We start from the raw sequence: 26,282 nt of genomic DNA on the forward strand, positions 1-26,282 counted from the left end.
GAGAACTTTCTGAAGTAACACAAATATTTCATGTCTTGCTATTTATTCATCAAAACTGAATGAAAGGCACACTTAATGTCTGAGCATTTTACTATAGGTAAATGACACTTAAATACAGAAAAAAAAAAAATCAAAGTATAGAAATATTTGTTTAAAAATCCCCTGTGATGATTTTTAAGTCCATAAATCTGGCTGGATCTAATACATTTCATCCTAAAACACAGATATGCCTTTGGCATGAAGGACCCTAGGAATATATTTGCCTAATCATTTTTAATTGTTTTTTAATGTTTATTTATTTTTGAAAGGGGGAGGAGGGAGGGAGACAAAATCTGAAGCAAGTTCCCTGCTCTGAGCTGTCAGCACAGAGCCCAACATGGGGCTCAAACTCACAAACCGTGAGATCCTGACTTGAGCCAAAGTCCAGACACTTAACCAACTGAGCCATGCAGGCAACTGTACATTTGCCTAATCTTAAGGAAATCACAATGGAAAAGCAAACTCACAGGCCAATAGACAATAACACATCGGTAGAAAAGTTCAGTGCCAATTCAATGGGGCAGACAAATTGAAAACAAGCTCTGAGTACATGCCACTTTGATGGGACCTTTTCAATTATCCTGGAGGTATAAACTTGAATCCTGCTCTCTACGAAAATGAAATTCTGAAAGACAGTAAAGAAATGTACCTACGTAACTATAAATTTGAAAGTATACTAAAGAAAACATGCAGAAATTACAGAAATTGAACAGCTCGAGATGATGACATAGGAGGATCATGAATTCGTTGGTGTCTACAGTTACATATGAAACAATTTCCTTCTAAAAAATACTATCCTGGCTGAGTGACACCTACACATCTGACAAATGAAAAGAAAACCTCATCAAAGCAGGCAGGAGAGTATGGGACACAACTAGCCATAAACCCCACCTCTGCTTCACAACCCGCAATTGAGAAGTAACTCAACCCAGAGCTTCTCTGTTAGGAGTGGAGAGATCTAATCCCACATGAGGCACCCCAACTTTTAAGACGTGCACCCTAGAGGTGAGCCCCCAAAATATTTAATTTTGAAAAACGAATGGGCTTGTGTTCCTAGACCCGTAAGACCCTAGCGATATGAGAAACAAGAAAAGGGCATGTGCTCAGGCTCGCCTGCCCCGGGGCCCAGCTCAGAGGCAGCTATTGTGCCCAAACATAAAGTGAAGGAGGTTCACCTACTTATACTAATGTGCTGACCTGAGCAGTAGGTATCTGATTTTGCACACACCTCTAGGATCCCACTGGAACTCTCCCCAGGGCCAGGCTGGCGGTTGCCATTTTGGGGCTGTTCTCTTCCCGAAGGAAGCTTTTCTCTTTTTCAAAGCTGCATGTATATATTTAAATAGGGTTCACACCCAGCACAGCAGCCACCACCAGGAGGAACCCACACCCTGAGATCAAGACCTGAGCTGCAATCAAGACTCTGAGGCTTAACCAACAGAACCATTCAGGCAAACCTGGAAGCTTTTCTTATTATAACAAAATTTAATTATTAATTAGTTGATTTATTATTTATCAATTATATATTATCATTAATTACTATGATTTGTTAAATATATTAAATTTTTTACTTGTGCTAAAGCATCGTTTTTCTTAGTTTTTATTTAAATTCCAGTTAATATATAGCGTAATATTAGTTTCAGTAGTACAACTTTGTGATACTTCAGCTTAGTTAACTTGACTTTAAAAAAAACAGAAATTTATTCTTTCACATTTCTGAAAGCCAGGAGTCTGAAGTCAGTATCACTGGGCTGACAGCAAGGTATGTGCAGAGCCATGTTTCCTTCAGAAGCTTTAAGGGAGAATCTGTTCTTTGCCTCTTCCAGCTTCTGGGGCTGCTGGCATTCCTTTGCTAGTGACTATATCACCCTAATGTCTGCCTCCATGGTGGCATCACCTTCTCTTCGTTATCAAATCTCCCTCTTCCTCTCCCCTAGAAGAATAGTGTGATTATATTTAGGGCCTACCTCGATAACCCAGGATATTCTTTCCACCTCAAGATCTTTAATGTAGTCCCAACTGCAAAGAGCTTATAATTCAAAGTAACATTTACAGGTTCAGGAATCATGACCTAATTTTTAGGGGGGCACTGTTCTGTCTCTTACTCTGGGGCTACCAGATATTTGCAAAATAGACTGACTTATCATTTCTCTCCTTATCCACAGGTGTTGCCGTATAAGCCTGCCAAAGATAAGAGTGTTGGAGAGAGGAGGTGTGTAGGATTTTATGCACCACCCACTAATGACATTAAGATCCCCTCATGTCCCCAGGCATGTCCTGGTATCTGAATGGCCAACTGGACCTCTGGCATCTTTCAGGAGATGTTTCAGCAATCTATTCACAACCAACAGGGGAAAAAAAAAAGTCTTACCAGTTTCTAACAACGGCCAGAGTTTATTAGGAATGATCTTTTAGGGGACAGCAGAAGGTAGTACTCTCTTCCACCTTTTCCACTTTCCTAGAAGGAAGTTTTACATGCATTGGGTGCCCCAGTCTTTGTTTCTGATGCCCAAAGAGCATCTCTTGATCCACTGACCCTATGGCCAGGGGAGCTTACGATCCTGGTCCCATGTGACACTGCCATATGACTCAGCAATTCCTCTTCTGGATATTTATCCCAAGAAAAAGGCTAACTCAAAAAGACATACGCACCCCCGTGTTCATTGCAGCACTGTTTATAACAGCTCATGATAACAACCTAAGTGCCCATTCATGGGTGAATGGAGGAAAAAAGTGTGTCATTCATATATATATATATATATATATATATATATATATATATGTATATATACACACACACCACACACACACACATAATATATACTATCTATTATTATAATATATATTATATATGTGATGGAATATTACTCAGCCATAAAAAAGAATGAAATCTTTTCATTTGCAACAATAGGGAGGGACTTTGAGGGCATTAAGCTAAATGTAATAGGTCAGACAGAGATGACAAATACCCAATAGTATATTATTTCCTTTAAATGTGGAATTAAAGAAAGAAAGAAAGAAAGAAAGAAAGAAAGAAAGAAAGAAAGAGAAATTTAAAGAAAGAAAGAAAACACAAACTTATGGGGGAAAAAGACTGAATTCCCTTGGAGAATTTGAAGAGAAGGTAGATGGTTAAGAGAAGAGCAATGTGCTTGAAGATATATGAATGGGGATAGCACAGATGCTTTATTGTGCTAAATACAGAGATAACTATGTATTCTTGACTTAATGGAGCATCTCAACTTGCCTGTATAGTTTTCTTGCAAGTAAATTTTATGATTTTCTCAGAAAAAAAAAGAAAGATTGTAATGAGAATCTAGAAAAAGGAAAGGTTACATCCCTTTGGAAAATTACACTTGGAAGAACTCTGAGAATGTCACACAAGGGAACATGCTGTTCATTGGAACAGGACGGAATGACAGAGAAGAGTCAGAAATCATGTTTGAAAGATATTTGTTTTGTGTAAGACATCTAGTTTATTTGTTGCTATAAAAAGATGGCTTTTAGTGCTATGACTTTAGCGTTTTATTTGATGATGATGATAATGATGATGGTGGTGGTGATGACATTGTCACAGCTAGGATGACCAACCATCACAGTTTGCCCAATACTGTCCTGGTCTTAGCACTAAAAGTCCAAGGTCCTAGAAAACCCTTTAGTACTGAATATAAACTCCTCAGATCTCTAATTTTAGAGTGCATAACTGACAGAGGTTCCCAACTGCTGTGTGCTATACCCCCCACCGTGTTATGCCAAGGCTGCTCTAAGCTAATGACTGTGTGAGGCAGGGATATTAAGGTAGGCCCATTACTACAACATGTGGAACTCCTCTGATTGGCAACTTTGGCTTCATAGGTGACTTTGGTTTCTTATCAGCCTTCCTGAAACTTTATTGAAACCACACCAGTCTAACACTTTTCCTACCTAACCTCCCTTCCTTCTCTCTTACTTTCACATAAATCAGATCTGGATTGTAGACTGACAACTCTATTTTGTCTCTCAGGTTTTTCCTCAATAAGACTTTTTCATATCTAATCCTGTCTTGACTCTGCTTCTCAGAAGATCTACCCTAGTACACATGGTGTAGGAGTAGTCTATGAAAAGAAATGGTAAGATGGGCCTCTGGGTCTGGCTCATTGTTTGTACAACAGCCAAAGAGGACATGGCCCTGAAGATACATGCGGCATGGACAGCTCCTGGCATATTATATTCAAGTGCTAAAATTTTCATACAAAGTGACCTGAGAAAACATCTTGTTCAAAGAACTATCTTGTAGGGGCAAAGAGTCATACATTTGAAAAATGTGGAAGAAACAAGGACTACAAAGACAGCAGAGCTGGCTAGTCAACTGCTACATTGTAAAGACATTCTGTAGAGGGATAATGACAGACTGAGAGCTGTTTACAAGCAATTAAAACGAAATGTGAGAGTTGATATGGGGAAATTACACTGAGACAGTAGAAGAGTGGACACAACTGAACAGCAAACAGAAACGCTAATACTTAGATCCAGAGAGCTCCAGAGATGTCTAAATATTCAACAAAGACAAATCTGGTATGATAAAATCAGACATGTGGTTGGTAAGACCTGGGACCCTAAAATATGAATGAGGATGGTGGATATTCCTAAAGATGTTGGTTCAGGTTCCTGAACTATCCCTTGGACTCAGAGTTTGTAAAGGTTGTCCAATGTCCCTTAGTAAAGGCTAACACCTTCCTTGTGCTGAACGATGTTGCAGAAATACTTCTCCGGGAAGGCAAAAGTTACCTCCTTGAGAGCTAGACTCAATTTTTCTGGCTGCTAGGCTGATAACTGTGGTTACATCTCAATATAATCCAGCTGGAAGGATTGCTGAGCCTCATAAAGGAGGAAAGGGATTACACACAGAAGGAACTTTGAGGAATAGTTCGTGTGATGACCAGGGGCCTGAGAAGTATCCCTGACATTGGATTTTGAAGGTGCTTTATCAACAGGGGCTAGAAGATAAGATGGACAAGCAAGGGTTCTTCTACTTAGAAGTATTCTCTCACGAGGCACCTGGGTGTCTCAGTTGGTTAAATGTCCGAATCTAGGTTTCCACTCAGGTCATGATCTCACAGTTCTGTGAGTTCGAGCCCCATGTTGGGGCTCCCTGTCAAGCCCCATGTTCGAGCCCTCTGTGCTGTCAGCACAGAGGCTGCTTAGGATTCTCTTTCTCTCCCCCTCTCTCTGCCTCTCCCCCACTGACACTGTCTCTGTCTCTTTCAAAATAAATAAATGGACTTAAAAAAAAAAAAAAACATTTTCTCAGTATATAGATGAGATAACACTCTGGCAAGAAGCCGGGATGCAGGATGTGGGACACAGTCTCTGTGAAGGTGGCTCTTAAGTATGACTTTCTCCATGTAGAAACACCTTATCTGCCCTGGCAGATGGTAAATGAAAAAATAAAGATGAGAAAAGGAAGTGGAAATGGAGACACAGATTATGTAAAGAAAGAAAACCCACCAAAGGGCCTTAGAGGACACACCATTCTCCAAGGCTGGTGGAACTGTAGTAATGAGAGAGGCACCACCACTACCAAGAAATTCAGTACTAATTTTGCTTATAGGGGGAGGACTGATAGTCAACAAGGATGCTGCTTAATGTTTATAACCCCAAAAATACAATAATGGAGATGCAGAAGCCAGAGGGTTGTTGTCCCACTAAAAGTCATGATGCTCTGCTCACATCTCTGACCTGAACTAATTTTCATATCCAGAACCCACTGATTGAAGAAGTAGCCAAATCCCTAGGTGGGGGAACCCTGCAACACTGTGCCAATTATAAAACTATGGTGATCCTCCCAGATCTTTCCTCACAGGGACCTACAAACATTTACTTGAGTGACTCAACATTCTTAGTCTCAAAATACGAAACTGAAGCTGGTATACCTGGGAGTGGGATGAACCTCAAAGGTGGATTAGTTGCCTCTGGAATAAGAGCTATCATAGTGAGAAAGGCCAACTGGATGTCTCCAAAAGTATATACTCTCCAACCTCTCCCTATCCAAACTGAATGGTCAAGATTACTCCCATCTTAGGGAGGATAAGCATAGATGGAGATTTATGTCATCATTAAAGACAGCCAGTGGTCTCAGTTATGTTTCTGATTAATCTGCCAGACTTACCCCTGCAGAATGATTATGAACTACCACAGGCATAACGAAGAAACAGCCCCAGTTATACCCACTATGCTAGATGAGGTATCATTGAGAGAGCAGATTAATAAGGCCTCTGGTACCTATTATGCAGCCATTGATCTGGCAAATGCATTGCTTTCGATATGATTTAAGAGGAGGATCAGATAGACTATTATTTACATTTGATATATGACAATATTTATTTATAGTTTTCCTCAGGGCTATATTAATTTTCTTACTCCCCTACTTAAAAAAAAAAAAAAAACCCTATTCAAATATAGTCTGAAGTGATCTGAAATCTGGACCAATAGACATCCCAGAGAACATTATACTACCCCATTATGTCAAATACATCACACTGCTCATTCAGAACAAAGAAGTGTGGCTAGGATGCTGGAAGCATTGGGAGGACACATACGCTCCTGAGGGTTGGAGATAAACCCTACAAAGATTCATGAACTCACCATTTTAATGATGTTTACATGAGTCCAGTGGTGAAAAGTATGTCAAAACTAAAGACAAAGTCCAAGACAAAACACTGCATCTTGACGTCCCTACTTAAGGTAAAACAGTACCTGGTAGACCCTCTTTGGATTCAGTAGATAACATATTCATTCCATGCCGAAGATTATCGCTCCAGCCCATTTCCTTGGTGACATGGAAAACTACTAGCATCAAGTGTGTTGCATAGCAGTAAAGGGCTCTGCAGTAGGTCCAGGCTATGATCCAAGCAGCCCTGTCATTTGGGTCATATGACCCAGCAGATATGATGGTGTTGCAGGTTTCAGTGCTCAGAACAAGATGCAGTGTGGAGCTTATAGAAAGCCTCAGGAAGAGAATCCCAACATAGGCCCCTAAGATTCTGCAGGAAGTCCATGGCATCTGCACCAGAATTACATATTCTTTGAGAAAATTCTCCTGACAGGTTTATTGACCCTGGAAGAAAAAGAATGCTTGACCCTGAGGCTCTAAGTAACCATTTATCTGGAACTGCCCATCATGAGTTGTCTTCATACCTATGTTTATGTAGAGATTCCAATCAAGACAAGAAGAAGAAGGGAAAAGAAAACAAAACACTAAGTTTGTTTTATGGATCATTCAGTTCAATATATGGATACAAGCTAAAAGTGAATTGCAGTTTCAGGAGTAGCCCTTAAAGTGAGTAGAGAGGGAAGAAATCTTCCATATGGTCAGAGTTGTGAGCAGTACACCAAATTATTCACTTAGTGTGAAAGAAGTAGCCTAAGGTACCCATGTATATAGATTCTGAGGCAGTGGCCAGTGGCCAGGCCATCTGGTCATGGGACTGGAAAGAAAATAATTGGAACATTAAAGATCAGTAGATTTAGAGTGGGGACATGTGGATTGATATACAGGAGTGAGCACAAAGTGCAAAGATTTTTGAATCTCATCTTAATGCTCACAAGAAAGCACCTACCACAAAAGAAGTACTGACAAGCAAAATGCCTTGGTCTGTTAACTTTCTCCAGCTTCATCATCAGCCAGTCCAGAACTGGGTACATGAACAAAGAGTTCATGGTGGCAGAAATGAAGTTTCAATGATATGGATTACCACTTAACCAAGGCCAATCTAGCTAATTTTGTGTCCGAACATCCAATCTATCAGCAATAGAAAATAACAATGAACCCATGATATGATACCATTTCTCAAGAACATCAACTGATCACTTGGTGTTAATTCAACTACATCAGGCACTTTCTAAACTGGAAGGATCAGTGGTTCATTCTCATAACGACATAGGCCCATTCTAGGTATTGTCTTTCCTTTCTTGCTGCAGGCCCTCAGCCAACACCACTATACAAAGGTTTATGGAATCCCTGATCCACAGGCATAAATGGCATAAATTCACATAATCTAGATTCTGCCCAGATTCAATTCACAGTGAAGGAGATATAAGAGTGGGCACATGACCATGGGATCCACTGGTTAAATCATACCACACCATCAAAAGCAGATGGGATCTCATGGAATGCTAGAACAACCTTCTAAAGACACAGTTGAAGCATCAGCTTAGAAGCAATACTCTCAGGGTGCCATCCTGAGGATACAGTATATTCATTCAATTAGAGACCTGTATATGGTTCTGTATTACCAACAGAGCAATTCACAGCTCTAGGGACTAAAAAAATGAAAACAGCAGAGTCCTCACCTTCAATTCACTCTCAGTGACCCATTGGAGGACTCTGTACTTCTCTTCCCTGCAACTTTGGACCCTGTAGCTTTGGACTTTCTGGTTGCCAAAGAAGATGCACTTTTGCCAAAAGCCATAAGCAAGGGTCCCACTGAACTACAAGCTATGGCCCTTAACAAGAAACTTTGCATTTCTTGTGTCTAGTAATCAGCAGATTAAAAGAGGAGTCACCATGCTGGCATACATGACTGACCCTGAGCAGGATGAGGAGGTAGGGCTACTTTCACCTAATTTGGCCAGAGAAGGATATGTATGGTACTTGAGTAGTCCACTTAAGATCCTTCTCATATTCCCTGTGAAAAGACACATGCAGCAACCCAAGTCTGAGAAGGGTTATCAAGGATTCAGACCCCTTAGAAATAGTTAAGAATGATGAGCAATTACAGGGGTGCCTGGGTGGCTCAATTGGTTAAGCGTCTGACTTCAGCTCAAGTCATGATCTCATGGTTCATGAGTTGGAGCCCTGTGTTGGGCTCTGTGCTAACAGCTCAGAGCCTGGAGCCTGCTTCAGATTCTGTGTCTCCCCCTCTTTCTGCCCCTCCAATGCTTGTGCTCTGTTTCTCTCTTTCTCTCGAAAATAAAACACAAACATCAAAAAGATTTAAAAAAGTAAATGAATGATGGGCAATTACAATGGACAGTGGAAGAGGAAGAAAATGATTATCAATTGTGGCCTGAGATAAACTACAGCTCTAAGGTCTATTAGTCCCACTTACCTCCCTCTTCTAAATGTCCCCACAAGAAGAGGAACTAAAGGAACTACAGAGTAATTTCCCAAACCTGTGTAGACACACCCTGTGTGGCACAAGGGATGGTCTTTGGCAGTCATGAACATGCACTCCTCAAATCTCTGACTATGGGGAGATAATTGACTGACTCCATCAATGACACCAAGGTCCCACTTCCAACAAGGTTCCCAGATGATGACTGAGTATGACATGCATACTTAGGCAGACACACTACTATGAAATTCACAACTCCTTGAAATGGTAACTTTGGCTCAAGAATTCCCAATCAGCCTTGCTAAAAATTTCTTAGAATTGCACTGCAGTCTGAGACTTATCCTATCCAACCTTCCTCCACTATTTCCTTCTCAGGGGTCAGCCCTATAACACATTCCAACTCAATCTCATCAGTCTCAATCCCCTTTATTATCACGACACTTTCCCCAATCAACCTCATGCACACCAAGACGTAAGTGTGTTTAAATATGGATGAGAGAAAGTATCGTGCCTATTGGCCTTTCTCAAAAAGTTCAAACTGGTCACAAATAAATATGTTTTATTGGTCTACACTATTATCTTCTATACTGCTATGTGCTCCTCTTAGGAAAACAAAACAAAACAAAACAAAACAAAACAAAAACTAGCAACTCAGGCTGCAAATACTGCATCACAGAAATGATATGTAGTTAAGTAGCATCTGTCCCAGCTAGGTCATTTGCAGTATTGTCTGTCACAGTCAATCCCCACTAGGCCTCCCTCTCTCCCTAACTATTCACACAGGAAACTTTCCTGGCCCCTGTAGTCATTAGAGTTTATGACACTGGCCTAGTACTCTCAATAAACTAAGATCCAAAGATACCTTCTGAGAATGAGATTACAGGATGGGTTAAAGATTTAAAGTGACATATAAAATGTAGCCAGCATAGGGGGTAGGGATGGAGAAAGATTGTAGGCTTTCCAGGGATTTGAGAATTTGTAAAGCAAGAATGTCAGAAGAGCACAGAGTGCAAAGATGTACAGTTCATTAATGAAATAACTAGCTGAAATAAATATGGGCTCTGAAAAAAAGGCAGAACGCGGGCTCTGAAAAGAGGCAGAAAAATTACAGAATAGGTATAATGAAACACAAGCAGCTGGAGTCAAATCACAAAAAGCTGAAATAAGGACAAAGATTAGGTTCTGTGTGGGATAATAAATTCATAAGTTAGGTGTAGAAAAGGGTATTCCCATTTCTATCTACCTCCCTTGGAGAAGGTACATGGGATTAAATTTACACTTTTCAGCTTGAACAAATAATTAATTCCAGATACTGAATTTCCTATAATGATTGCCAAATGCTCTCTCCAATAAAATAGACATTTTAAATGGCTTTAGTAGTCATTTGTTGTATAATGTATTTAAATATTGTATTAGTTTGTTAGGGTTGCCATAACAAATGCAACAGATCTGAAGGCTTTTCAGTAATTTATTTTCTCAAAGTTCTGGAGGCTGGAAGTCTGAGACTGAGGTGTCAACAGGGTTGATTTCATTCTGGAGTCTCTCCCTTTGGCTTGTAGATGGCTGTCTTCTCCCTTTGTCTGCATAAGTTCTTTTCTCAGTGTCCCAATTTCCTCTTTTTATAAGGACATGATTTATATTGGATTAAGTCCTAACCATATGACCTTATTTTCCCTTAATTGCCTCTTTTGGTCCTATCTCCAAATTTAGTCACATTCTGAAATGCTAAATATTAGGACTTCAACATATAAATTTTGGGGGACACAATTCAGCCCATAATAGGTTATCTACTTTTATCTCAGAGATGTTTTTAATCATGAATGGATGAGGCTGAGAATAATTTTGAATTTACAAAAAAATATTTCTAAGTAGAATCAAGGAGTTGTGCATGTATTAGCAATTAACATTATGTACAATCATCACCATTCTATAAGATGTAAGAAAGGCCAGTCCATATGCAAGCCTACTAGAAGAAATACAATGTCTGCTTCAGATTTCCAGTGCATACAGACATTTGAACAGTCATCTGGCAAACTATCAAGTTCATTGGTAGGTATATATATACCTAAGCAAAATGAAAACAAATATCCACACCAAAACTTGAACTTGAATGTTCCTGGCAGCTTTATTTGCAATAGTTAAAAAAAGTAGAAACAACTCAAATGTTCATCAACTGATGAATGGATAATAAAAGCTCATATATCCATACAATCAAATATAATTTGGCAAAAGAAAAGAGTAATGAAGTACTGATATATGCTACAATATGGATGAACATTATGATAAGAGAAAGAATTCAATCACAAAGGACCACATATCATGTGATTCCATTTGTATGAAATGCCTGGGATAGGCAAACATAGGGAGACAGAAAGTAAATTAGTGCTTTTTCCCTTAAGATTTATGAGTTGGAAGAGATATGAGAATTACTAATGAGTATGAAGTTTCCCTTGGTTGAAGTTCTAAAATTATATATTGGTGATCGTTGCACAACACTATGATAAAATCAATGACTTGTTATTTTTTCAACACATGGATTCTATGGTATGTAAATTATGTCTGTAAAAACTTGTTAAAAAAAAAGGAAATTTGAGATTGAGGAATTAGCACAAATGTTGAAAAAAGATTTACAGTCCAAACTTGAAAATAATCAAAATGTCCAAAATTATTGGAAAAGTCAAAACGAATGTAATCTACATGATATAATAATGTACTCCTGTTAAAAGCAGTATTCACAGATTGTTAATCATAACATAGCGAACTGTTCATGTTAAAATGGTAAATAAAAGGAGCAAAACAAAATCTTATCAATGATAAGATTTGTATTTAAAAAACAGCACAAATATCAGTATGTCACAATATGATCTCACTTACACATCGAATTTAAGAAACAAAACAAATGAGCAAAGGAAAAAGAGAGAGAGAGAAACCAAGAAACAGATTCCTAACTATAGAGAACATATTGATGGTTACCAGAGAGGAGGTGGATGGGGGAATGGGAGAAATAGGAGATGAAGATTAAAGAGTACACCTATAATGATGAAAAAATAAAATAAAATGATAAAAAGATTAACACACCAAGATATTAATACTTGCTGTATGTTTAATAGTAGTAGTACGATTTTTGTTACAATTTTATTTCATATTTCCTAATTTTCTAAATTTCCTATAATGTATGATTTTAATAAAGAATTTTTAAATAAATGAAAGTACTTATTTAATTATAAATTGATATCTGTCATCATGTTTCCTGAACTAATGACTATTGCTCCTCAAACATATTTTAATAACATTTATTGGTTGAGCTGTCCACTTTTCATTCACTCATCACTATTTTGAGTTAGCAGGATTTCACATGAACACTGAAAATAATTGAGTATGCAACTATACTCACTGGTATCCTGTATTGTAACTATAAATTTCAATCTGAGCTAAGTGAGATCAAAATATCAGTTATTTTGCCACTAAAATACTATTAACGGAGAACAATGAATGGAAAAAAACCCCACAAATCTATCATCACAATTTAAATACAGTTGCAAATAAGAATGATCATTAGAACTTAGCTCTTATCCCTACTAATCAGAATAATATATTATAGGTGACAAAATAAAATTTTTGAATCCTTTTATTCAGAATTTTCAAAAAAACTTTTCTTATATAGTTAGAACCTTGAAATACTATGAAATCATCAATTCTTTTTAGTATATTAACTGTGAAGAAAGCAGCAACAAAAATGGAATCTCCCTGTCAACATTTGGTTTTCTCTTGAAGAAAAGAACAGATTCTATAGTACAGTCTACTTTCTATGCTTACACTATGCAAGCCTAATTCTGATTTTGTTCACATAGGTTTTAGTGACTGCTGACTAAGAAAATAGATGTATTTTTTTTAAAACCAGCCTATAGGTTATTACTGTTGAAGTTGTTAATATTGGAAGTTGAATAGTGAAAAAGCTGGAAGAAACCAAGAGAAATCATTATTCAGAAGAAGTTGTTTGTTTGTCTTAACTCTAAAATGCTCTAGAGCCAGAGATTCATAACACTTAAATAATCTATTCTAGTGCTTAATACACTTACAACCAACTTCCATTTGTGGTTCCATCCGAATTTTTTCCTACTTAATTTACATCTAGCTCCTCTCATTCAGTCCCTAGTAAAAATAAATAAATAAATAAATAAATAAATAAATAAATAAATAATCTTCTAGGATAAAGCAATCAACTTTATTTTGTTTTTCAACGTAGTCCCAGATGAATTCACTGACAGAATGTTTTACTCATAGTAAATGATGGAAGATAACATGCCATCCTTAGATTTGCATAATTCCTCTTGTGCACCATGGTAGGCATAAAGAACTGGTGATTGTTGCCAAATAACTTCTTCAGAGTTCCTTTTCTGGCCACAAATCTCTGGAAAGGGACACTTGATGCAATGCTAGAACCCATTCTAAGTGTAGTTAACATCAGTCAACACTCTGTATTGGTGACAAAAAAGAAAGTAACTACACTAACAATTCTGTTCATGTTACACACCTTTAGATCCCCCAGGCAATCCTATATAGCTATAAGAATTTTCTTGAAAGCTTTTCTTAAAGAGCTTTTGTGCCAGAGAGTTGTCAGGAGAAGATTTAGTGTAAGTTACTATTACATGAAGACTTTTCTAGACACTGGTCAAAACAAAAGTGTAAAAGAGGGGGGTGGTGGAGGAAGTTGTTGGCTTTTGTTAAAGGATTTAAGTCATAACACAGATGCTACCTACACAGTGACATCATTGATAGCCTGAACCAACCGTCAAAATTTGTCTCTTAGACAATAATGTGTGGTGATAGTAGGGATAAAACATCAGTAATACTAATGAAGAAACCAGTGATTCCCAACACCTGGAATTGAGTCTCTTCTTTCATGCTTTCCCTTTGAGTGTGGGATGTACCTAGATGCTAGGTCCTAATAAATAGAATGTACCAAACATGATGAGATAACACTTCTGCCATTAGGTTACAAAAGGTTTAGCTTTCACCTCGTGTGTGCCATTTCTCACTGTATTGTTCACTAGCCCAAAGGGAAGCTGGCAATCACGTTGTGAAGTTTCCTATCCTAGGCCCACGTAACAAGAAACTGAGGTCAGTATTCAGTGAGGAACTATGACCTCTGTCAAACAGCTCACAAGGAACTGAACCCTGCCAACACCCACATGAACTTGGCAGCAATTTCTCCCTGGTTGAGCCGCCTGATGAGAGCATGTCTCTGGCCAACATCTTGATTGCAACCTTATAAGCTGACCTATAGAAGCTATAAGATAATAAATGTTTATTGCCTCAAGTTGCTAAATTTTGGTAGTTTGTTATGTAGCAATAAATAATACAAATATAGGGGACATTCTTTTTTCTTCCCCTTCCCCTTTAAATAATGATCATCATCATTTCCCTCACTGACCTCTCAGATGAGGCTGTACTATTCGTCTTCTGTCCCTAAGTTTAGCAGGGGCTATCCTATACTTGGTGACCATATTATATATTATCATCATTCCCCCCAAATACCAAGCCCTGATACTGTGAAATCTCTTTACCAATCATCACTGCAATAGGACTAAAATTCTCATTATGAAATTATTAGGGATCCAATGTTGGTTACTTAACTACTGGTTATTTGATTCATTATTTATGTCAAACTAAGGGCAAAAACTCAAAGGCAAATCCTGATTGCAGAATTTCATTTGAGCATCTCAAAGTAACCAACTCTCTTCTGCATCCATATTTTATTCCCAAACCCACTTTCTTCACTGTTACAATGAACATTCCACCTGCCTCAACAGATTATTCTGATTAATTACATGGCATAAATACAAAAAGTTTCCCAACAACATTCCTATAATATAGTAAGTGTTCAATAAATATTGAGGTTCTTTGATGTTATTTTCATCTTTTTTCTCTTTCAAACTTCCTACTTCTAACTCTGTTTGGGTGATTAATTTTATTTCTAGCCTTTCTTCTTAAAATTTTCTTTTTAATGTTTATTTATTTTTGAGAGAGAGAGAGAGAGAGAGAGAGAGAGAGAGAGAGCGAGCATAAGCAGGGAAGGGGCAGAGGAAAGGGAGACACAGAATCCAAAGCAGGCTCCAGGCTCTGAGTTGTCAGCACAGAGACCAATGTAGGGCTGGAACTCACGAGGTGAGCTGTGACATCATGACCTGAGCCAAAGTCAACTCTCAACCAACTGAGCCACCCAGGAGCCCTATTTCTAGCCTTTCTACTTCAGCCAAGTCCTTGTTCTAAAAGTAGTAAGGAATTCATGGAAATAATTAGTTCTTTATTCTTCTAAAGTCCCCAAAGAATCCACTTACTACACTTGCTACTTATTGTCCCTGGAGAAGAAAAAAGCAAAATGATAAAAAGGAATTAAAGATCCACTGTTTATGACCAGTCCAGAATCAATTAAATAACTTCCATTTTTCTCTATTAACTAGAAAATTGTCTACTTGATTAAAAACTAATGATCAATAATCTTAGAAGCTGAAGCATACCTCTTTTATTTTTTTTAAAAGAAAGGGTGTCAAAAAGAAAAATAGACTAATATATTATTGGTTTTCTTAAAATGGGGGAAAACACTTTTTCAAGGTTAAAACACTTTTTTAAGGTCACATTTCATTAACAGCACTAATGGTATCAGTGTACCTAAGCTAAAGGAGACCTCTATATTATCATTTGACCTGTTACCATATCCAGGACTGAGCTTCTGGGAATAAACAGGTGGCAATCTATTGTCTACAAGTCAGAGGACAGGGTAATTTGGAAAACCTCCAGAAGACTGACCTATCTATAAAAATACTTTCTTCACAATTTTTTAGTGGTGCTTTAGTTGTATTTATGGTATGGGTTAAAATACTGTGCTTTGCCCAAACACACTTAGAAAGATAACTTGTAAATCTCTTAGCAGCTATTAATAATTTACTGTGAATTAGTGTAGTAGGGCCTTTTGAGTATAGGTTTCATGCTAACTCAGTGTTGATAAGGAAAAGAGTACAGAAATATATTAGACTATCAAATATGAGTGTAGCTTTGCTGAAAAGAATCCTTAGCCACTAAAAAGAAATATAGCAGCATATACTAACTCAGGAGAGGGAAAAAGAGAGGTACCAAAATACAGAATGGATGTGCTTTGCATGAATTAGTCTGAAGCTGGTGTTGACAGGTTTTACTTTCATGAGGAGTGCTAACTGCCTGAGCCATTCTCTCAGTAAGACGAAAGTTGATGAAAGCCTTAATCTTAGCAAGCAATCATTGTACATCTTCTGGGCTTTTGGTTTTCAGTAACCTATTGAATAATTCAGATGCCTAAGAAAGCTGTTTGTTTGTTTACATTTTGAGTTTAGAAATTATCCAAAAATGATTTGTGAGATATACACAATAATTTGTTTAACCTATAGTTCCTTATTCTATGTATGTTTATGTTATTCGTCTCCCGGGCAGTGTTGAAAAGTTTTTGTTTTCTTGTGGTAGTTACTCCTTTCCCTCTTGAAAGATATACCAGACTTTAACATCTACAAATACATACACACCTTTCACATGATTTGAAAATACAGTCTTGAAGCAAGTTCGAAATGGCAACACAAAGTAGTATTGGTTCACTGTCACAAGAACAAGAAGAAATGAACCAGTCCTAAAAATTCACTTTGTAGCCACAGAAATGGTTTTCATAAAATTGAAAAAATGTCCCAAAGCAACAGTATTATATTTCTTAAGCTATTGCTGTTAGTGACATAAAAAGAACTCTTTCTATAAATTCTTCTGTGGCTTGGTTGGTGACAAAATGGTTACTAAAAAAAAAATTTGTAAATAGTTGTTTTCTAAGCTTCCAGGGAAAGAAAAAGAGACTCTCACTTGAGTGTCACCTGCTTCAATTATTAAATGGGTTTAAGGTCACATGATTCAATGATTCAGCATATGACCAAAATAAAATATAATCTTCTACAGGCACAAATTTGCAGAAGTGCAATGAAGTTTATCAAGTAATGCCAACAATGTCTAAACAAAATTTTGTTTCACTGGTTACAAGTGCAGGCTGGCGTAGTGTAAAGAACTGGAAATAGGATCCTCCATACCGTACAACCTCTTGATCTCTCTGGGTTCCAGTTTCCTTATCTGTAACCTGAGGGAATGCTACAACCTGGTAGCAAATGTTCCTTCTTGTTCTAACGGTCAAAGATATATCCAAATGTTGTGGAATGATTACAGAGAGATTATTTCATGTAAGTAGTTGACACTCAAATGTGTAAATGTGGCAATGGTATTTTGTCATATAGTTTCCTTCACTTAAATTTTCAAATAGACTTGTTAGAACAGTTTTAGATTCACAGACAAATTGAGTGGAGAGCTCCCACGTGCTTTCTCCTTTAATACATACACAGCCTCCCCAACTGTCAGCATCTCATTTGGAGTGGTACATTTGCTACAGCTGATAAACCTAAATTGGAATATCCATAGTTTATATTAGGATCTACAGTTCAGATCAGGGATTATTCTTCATGTTATACATTCCATGGGTTTTAATAGAAGTTATAAGGACATGTCCCTTCAGTGTCTTTTGTCTTAATAGCTACATCACTATGTCATGGTGTAAAAAAAACATTAAAATATTCTCCATAGGGAGTGCCGAGCAATGACATCCAAATAATAGTCTTTTGATGTTCTCTTGAAAGACAAAATAAACAAACAAAAAACCCTACAGATCATCCATATGTGTATTAACTTAGAAGCTATTCCTTGTTTATCTTTATCCTCTACAGCAACTTAGCTGTGATGTTTCACACCTACTAGATCATAACCAACATGTGTTAATATTGAGTTGGATGACAAAAAGTTGAACAGATATAAAAGATGAAAAAAATAATAGAAGATTGAAATTTTCAGATAAATAATCTTTATCTTCAAGTAATATCCTAGTATGGGTTCATTATAAAAAAGGATAAATACTCTCAAAGCAGGAGAGGGGCAGGCTGAATAGAGCATTACATACTGAACCCCACACTACTAACTGGAACAATGGACTTTGTTTTGAAGGTTTTTCTCCTAACTAAAATATATCTTAATTTTTTTTAAAGTATCTCCATTTATTTTGAGAGAGAGAAAGAGAGGCTAAAGAACGAGAGAGAGAAAGAGAGAGAGAGAGAGAGAGAGAGAGAGAGCGCGAGCATGAGTGGGGGAGGGGCAGAGAGAGAGGGAGGGAGAGAATCCCAAGCAGGCTCTGCACTGTCAGCACACAGACTGATACGGGGCTGGATCTCATGAACTGTGGGATCATGACCTGAGCAGAAATCAAGAGTTGGACACTCAACCAAATGAAGCCACCCAGGAGACCCTAAAATATATCTTTTAAAGCATCAAATCCAATATTCATTCATCAGGAGGAATATCACTCAGTAGGCAAGGATTTTCAAAGCTTATTATTTTTTTTTTTTTCAGTGGAATGGGACTTTTCCATTGAAGTGATAAAAAATGCTTTGAACATTTTAAATCTAGCCACAGGGTGTTCTTTCTTCTGTGGATAGTACCCAGAATTGCTTCCTCTGGTGAAAGAAACCCTTTCACTGCAGAAACTGTAATTCATTAGGACTCAAAGCCAGCAGGATTCAGATGTTAATCCTCACAAAATGTACAGGTTTGAACAATGGATTTATCTCTGTAAAACTGTGGTAATAAAATAATAAGACATAAATTATGATGGTTATACTCAAGAAATGATTCTCCTTCACACCATCTACTTATTATGATGGGAGGTTTTTGTTTGTTTTGTTGTTTTTGTTGTTTAGAATAAGGAGCAACTATGCCCTTCCATTCTGTCATCTTTATCTTTGATTGATCCTAAAGTAGGGATTATGTCACAGATGTGAGTGCCATGAATGAAAGAAGAAAATATGGAATATCTGCAAAGAGAACTAATAGTGGAAGAACTTATAATCAGGTAAAACATAACGGCTTTGGTGGGGGAAAAAAAAGTTGATGCACCAAAAACTGGTTTCTCTACTTTGCTCAGGAGCGATTCGTCATTTTGTTTCCTTCCTCCCTGGAGTAACTTCACTCTACAACAAAGCCACAGAGCTTACATACTGTCTATAATGATACCGTAAATCAAGCTGCTGACACTTACTCTGATCCTAATATATTTTCTTAAAATACAATTAGTGAAGGATCAGACTGTGAAATAGATGGAAACATAAAAGGTATGTGCAGAAGTGGTTGGAAGCTCTTAATACCACCACTACCATCATCAATATTAGTGCTTTACTTGGTTCCTTATCTAAGCACTGTCTGCTGGCCTCCTAGGTTTATACTGAATGACTTCAAAGAGCTGGTATTACTTTTTGAGCTTTATTTATCTACTTTATATAATGTTCATTATCATCATTATTGAGTTCATCTTTACTAAGGAATTTTACTAATATACTCTTTCCCCTAGAAGTTAAGGAACAACTATTCTATGCAGATAACTGGACAGAAAGTATAGTATCAGTCAAGAGAACAGAAAAAAAAAAAAAAAAAAAAAAAACAACATTGCTAATTAGAAGTTTAAATATGGCTTCCAGGGCATGTTTGTAAATATATATATTACACACACATAGACCACATATGCTTACTTCTGCAATTTATTACTTTCTATTATTAGATATCACTACTATCTTCTTAGTTCCCTTATATGTCAGGCACTGTGTCAAACATTTGTATACATTAATCTGAATATTCCCACACTCCATAAACTGAAGAAACTGAGCCTCAGATATATTAACTAACTTACAAACCTCACAGAGTAGTAAGAGGGTAAACTGGAATTAGAATTCTAGTTGCCTGTTGCAAAAGTCTCGCCTCTTCCAACTCTATGTTTTGCTGCCCCGAGTGTCTGTCTGTCTAATCCTCAGATTTCAAAGCAAGTTTTGCGCTGCTATTTTCTGATTAACAATAGGGATTTTAATACATTCTTGAACACTTTAATTTTATATGACTATTCCATATGCCTATATCCTTTTACATTTAGAAGAAATAGATTTTCTAAAAATGATTTCTTTCTAGAAATTTAATTTAAAAATATGGCAGGTATGATATGAAGAACACTCTGATGAAAAACTACTCTGATGCAAAATAAGTTTATTATGATATTAAAAATTATTGGAAATCTAGAAAAAGGGAGAGTACTATTCTCTGCAAACAAAAATATTTGTTTAGCTGTGTTGTGGCACATTATATGAAACTTAACCATTTCAGGGCCAATATAAAGCCTCAGAGCGAACTTATACAAATAATCAGTCTACCCTTAAGAAAAAAGAAATTTACTAGTGATCTAATCAGAACATTTACACCAAATGTTTCAATATTTTACCTTATAGAAATGTTTTAAATGCTTTCAAAAATCATTATGAAGTCTTTAAAAGAATCAAATATAGGATAACAGTTAAAACAAGGGATTATGTGTACTTACTAAAAATTATACATGTACATAACATCTTTTCAAGAAGTTCACCTTTTCTTCATTTTGCACTTTTGCATTTACTAAATACTATATGATAAAATTCTAAATAATAAGATGCCTATAATTAAGAGACTGGGTAGATTATGCATGGTAGGTTAGTGAACCTTCCAAGTATAATGAAGGTTTGATCAAAAATCACATTGTCATCTTAGCAAAATTTACATAATGCTCAATAAAATATACTATATTTGTCTGAATTTCCTTTTAGGAAACATCCTTTTAAAAATGTAGAAAGTGTGCCTCTATATGATTCCAAACATTGGGTACAAAATAATTTACTTAAGGAAAGTAAAGATCCTCAGTAACTCATTAAGTGGTAGCCAGGAATTTCATTAACACATGATTAAACAAAGTGTTAGAGCTGAGGGAAAAAAAAATAAGCTTACAGCCAGAATCCCACATGCTGATGCTTAAGGATTTTAAGATTATAAATCTAAGAACTACTTGTTTTTTTAGAATTAGATAAAATTGTCTTTACAATTACAAAAAAAAACACAACACTGTAAACATGCATGTACATCTTCAGAACTAAAACATTAATATGGGAAACATAAGATTTAGTTGGATGAGCAGCAGAAAAATTTGCTCTTATAAAGTTAGACCCACAAGTGTAGAAAAAAAAATCTGAGTATAAATGCCAAAGCATATCTAATGCTTATACTATCTCTGAATTTAGCAATTAGCACACACACACACATACACACGTTTACTTCAATAAATTGGACAGTGTCTACTATCAATTTCCAGTCACACATTTATGTAAGCCACAGAAAATGTTAGTGTCCAATATGCTTTTTTTCACTGTTTGCTAAAACAAGAAGGTAAGGATAAAATCTGACTCCAAAATTATACATACCGTCTTCAAAAGTAATTTAAATGTCACAGAATTTATAATTGTTTTCTTGTTATTTGGATCTAATATTCTACTACCAATGTTAGAATAGATAATCATTCTGGAAATATTTTAAATAAGATTATGGTTTATGTATATTCTCAAACAAAATATTTTATATATATATATACATATCTATAATTGAATAAAAGTAAAGGTGTCATTTTGAAAGGAGAGAAATAAAAATGAAGCAACCGATTGTCAATCATGGCATTTTCAGGTATTTGCAACTCAAATGCTTTATTTTAGGAAATTTTTACTTGATTTTTTTTTCAGGAAAACATATTTAGAGCAATTTGTATTTGGCTTAAAAATTCATTACCAATTTACTTTCTTGTTCCTCATCTTGACTCTCAGAGTACAGAGGGAAAGGTTATATTTGCATCATGTTTAATAAATCAAGTAAAAACATCATATATAAATTATGAATAAAAAGCTATTTACCTGCATGAAAATCTATTCCAACAGCAAATGAAGTTCCTGATATAGGCATCAATGCATCCATTTTGTCACTTGGTTCCAGAGGTATTCCCCTGATTCCTTCATGAACAGAGTACATAAGAAATGACTCTATACCTAAATTGGAAAAAGAAAAAAAAAGCTCCAAATGAATATTTAAAATTAAAATTATTCTACTAGCATTATTTTTACCTTATTTTTTTAAAATTGTACACTACACTTCTGACTAGTTGAAAGATAGATAGAGAGATTAGTGGTTCTCAAACTTGGGTATGCATCAGAATCTCCTAGAGGACTTGTTAAAACACAGATTACCAGGCCCCCATCGAAGAGGAGAAATCATTTAAATTTTTGAAAAGTTCCTAGGTAGTGACAACACTACTGATCTGGAACTAGACTTTCACAAAAACAGAGGCAGGTAATTCTTGAAAACACACCTGACCTCACAACAAAATTCATCCCCTCTTTTCTAATGGCCAGTTACCTTGTTGTTTATATATGATAATAAACTTTGATTTTATATATAATTTTAGGTAACTATATCACTGTTACTTTTCTAATAAAGTTAGTTTTAAATCATTTTGAACACTAAAAATATAAAAGTACTTCACTTTTACTAACACCTTGCCATTCTAGCATCAAAAGTATGTCCTAAAATAAACATACATAAAAGCTGACTACCAGAAGTCTGCATGCTGTTTATGACTTTTTCTAATATGCTAGAACATGTTTTTGACACATATTTTCTTATTAAAATTAGAATTCCTAGGTTTACATGGGTCTTTACTACTTACTGTGTGACTCAGGCAAGCTAGTTAATCTCACTATGCCTCAGTTTTCACATCTCTAAAATGGCAATAATAAGAGACCTACCTCAAGGGTTAGTATAAGGATTAAGTGAATTAATATGTTTAAAGTATTTAGAACAGTGCCTAGTACATAAGTGCCATATAAATATTTTATTTAAAAGAAAGCATGTGATAACATTAACAAACATTCCTCATATAAGACTGAAACTTTTTAAAAATGAAATTAAGCTATGATCATTGAATAATAAGATCATTCTAGAACCAAATTTCTTTGAGTCTTAGAGCCAGAATCCATGAAACAAGAAATAGGAAGATGGGTCTGTTCGGTGCCAGTTCTTTGGCAGGGCTCTTCTCTCTCAGCTGAGAAATTCAGAGACCTCACAGCCTTTATGTACTTTCTCTTAAATCGTTAAAAGAAAGTAAACATAACTGGATTCAGATTGGATGGTAACTGTAACTGGTCAATTACCGCTTTTTACTTCAACCTTTGCCTATTCAAGTTAAGGTAGCTTCTACTGGGTTTGGCTAAAAGTTTGACAATAAACTGTATTTCTTGAAAATAACTAAAAAAAAGATATGAAGCTTTAAAGAACAGTAATACTTAAAATATTTTAGGTACATTAAAAATCCTTCATATATGAGACTGAGCAGTGAACCAGAATCCAAAAAGAAGCTAATATTTTTTTTTCTATTTTTTAACTACATCATGTTGCCTCAGATCTGCATGGATAAAGTAAATTCATTAGAATTAAATTTTTCAAGACCTTATACCTTGACATGACATTCGGTTCTTTTGGAGATAATATCCCACTGTACACATGCAAGTCCTTGTAGTTTCAGATGTTGGTAAACAAAGCTGAGAACATCCACCATTATTTAGTTGGCAAGAATTGCTGCCTGAATAGAAGGAAAACGAGCAAAAGAAATATAAAATTCAAGAAAAATAAACTATAAAATTTAATAAAATTGGAGTATCATTCAATACCAATAATATGAACAAAATATTTATGCTTTTGTTGATTTATAAATGTAGCTGTTTTATATTGGTTAGTATTATGTTTGAGTGTCTTGAATAATTCGAAGTGGCATGTTATAGTTGAAGTCTGCCCTCCCAAAAAAGTGAATGGAGATCTCATGCATGGCATAGTGATTATAGACAGCAATACTATAATTAATTTATAGTATCAATTAAACTTTAATTACAATTCACAGTTGCTGAGAGACCATATCTTAATTGTTCCCATCACGAAGAAGAAATGATAATTATGTGATATGGTAGAGTTAGGAGCTAATACTAAGGTGGTAATTATATTGCAACATATAAATGTATGAAATCAACACCTTATATATCTTAAACTTGTACAATGCTTTATGTCAATTATGTCTCAAAACATAGATTTAAAAATAAATAATTAAAACCTATTTTTTCAAAGCAAATGATGATTCATGAGAAGATTCACAGCTACAGAAGAACAAGTGAAATTGGTTTGTCATGAATACTGTTATAGACCTTTACAATATTTTAAGATCACAGGAACTAGGAAATCTTTCTTTTTTGACTACTATATTTCACTTCAACTCTATAGTTACTTCATTTTCAGGAATATTTTATCCAAATATGTCAAATAAATCACTGTTAAATTATATTACTAACTCAATTTGAAGACTACGCTGCTAAAAGGAAGTACATATACGCATACATGTATGTGTATATATATATATATGTATATATGTGTGTGTGTATATTATATATATATATATATATATATATATATATATATATAATTTTTAAAAAGCAAGGAAATAAATTTTGCTATTCCTAGGAACATAATTCTCCCCAAATATATTTAAAACATACCCACAAGAGTCATCTAATTAATTGGCATATTAATCCTCCTTATTCCTGTGTAGTAGCAATGACAAATATTAGTCAGGTAATCACAGGTAGGCATTCTAGAAAGATGTTCCACTGAATTTACTAGGCCCAATGTGCTAATTAAACCTGGTAGCGTGACATTAAGTAATTTACAATCTTACCCAGCAAGTTCATTAAATATCCCATTTTTACAACATTTTTATTATTCTAGGGCATGCAATGCCATTTACTGGATGTTCAAGCTCTAATACGAAGTGCAGTAAATCCACTGAGAATTACAAAGCATGATGAAAGCTATATATCAATAGTGCTCTATGGAAAATTCAAAATACCAATGCAGCTCATTATTTCTCATCTCCTGAATTCAAGACAGTCTGATGGGATTTAATTGTTCAATCGAAGCTGTCATGAGCTCTGTCATTTTTGAAGTGTGAAATACCCTCAACTTGGGAGATTTCTCATCAGGAGATCTACCACATTCTCTCCTAATTTCCAATAGCTGCCAGTTCAGTCAATGACGAACTCCATCCTATATAGGGCCACATACTAGGATTTGAGTTGCCCTGAACTTTTGAAATGATTACCTTTATCTCTTATATAAACTAATGAAGATTAGTTGATTTATTTCCCCTTTCCTCAAGCTGACTTTTTACATACTTATATATGAAGATAAACCTTCAGATCTCTGATTACTTTAAGAGACAGTTACATTTACTGTTATATAGCACATAGTTACATAGTTTACAGCAATCTATACTAACCTTGATCTGTAGTTATATAGACTTACAGTAATCTATACTGAACTTAAATATATTTTATATTATAGGAAGCGCATAAACATATATTAACGCAACGCCAATCTATGGACTTAGGCATTTTGTTATAGATTTATTTCAACTATTACAAAAGACTGAAAAACTGAGAAAATATTGACAAGAAATGCTTTAACTATAAAGTTTGAAGAAACACCAAGTGGAGAGAAGGAGAAACAAGGAAATGAAGTTAAAAAAATAGATTCAGGAAGAGAATTAAAATTTCAAAAAATATAGAGTTCTATAACCTTGATGATATAAAAATATGTGAAAAAATAACAGAAAAGGAACTTCTGGGACTGTGCATTTTTAAATCTATTTGTAATAATAGCAATACATATTGTATCATACTTATTTTTGACAAAAAATAAAATTAGCCTATGTTAACAATTATGTTGTACAACAACATGCATTTCATGTATCATTTTGGTCTCTAATAGGGAGACAGAAAGGAAAAAAATAATTGAAATGAATCATTATTTACAGTATTTATCTTTGCCTATTAAATAAAGAATTGATGTAGGAAAATATTAGATTTTAAAAGACAGTAATTTTGGTAGTGATTATCTGGCAAATTAGAAATATTAGCTTGGCTTAATATTTTGCAATGATACTGATGTTCAAACTTCATGCCCCAATTCTCTAGTAGAGTCAGAAAGTCCACTTGACTAACGAGAAGTCCCGGCTCTCCAGTGATCTGTGTCAAAAATGATAAATGAAGTAGCTAATTGTACTTTGAAATCCAAAGAAGTAGTAATGTTAACCTTAAATAATCCTAAATT

At 35.5% G+C, this 26,282-nt stretch overlaps 1 protein-coding gene across 1 annotated transcript in view; it reads right to left on the reverse strand.

The window, feature by feature from the left end:
* The window catches only part of LRP1B (LDL receptor related protein 1B), a 1,882,572-nt gene that overhangs the window by 491,328 nt on the left and 1,364,962 nt on the right, over positions 1–26,282 (reverse strand). The window contains exons 34-35 of the mRNA XM_042948663.1: positions 23,584–23,705; positions 21,989–22,120 (exon numbers count right to left, since the gene is read on the reverse strand). Of these exons, the coding sequence (XP_042804597.1) occupies positions 21,989–22,120; positions 23,584–23,705 (254 nt within the window). The remainder of the gene's footprint in view (positions 1–21,988; positions 22,121–23,583; positions 23,706–26,282) is intronic.

Source organism: Panthera leo, chromosome C1 (assembly GCF_018350215.1).
Source record: "Panthera leo isolate Ple1 chromosome C1, P.leo_Ple1_pat1.1, whole genome shotgun sequence".
Taxonomy (NCBI): Eukaryota; Metazoa; Chordata; class Mammalia; order Carnivora; family Felidae; genus Panthera; species Panthera leo.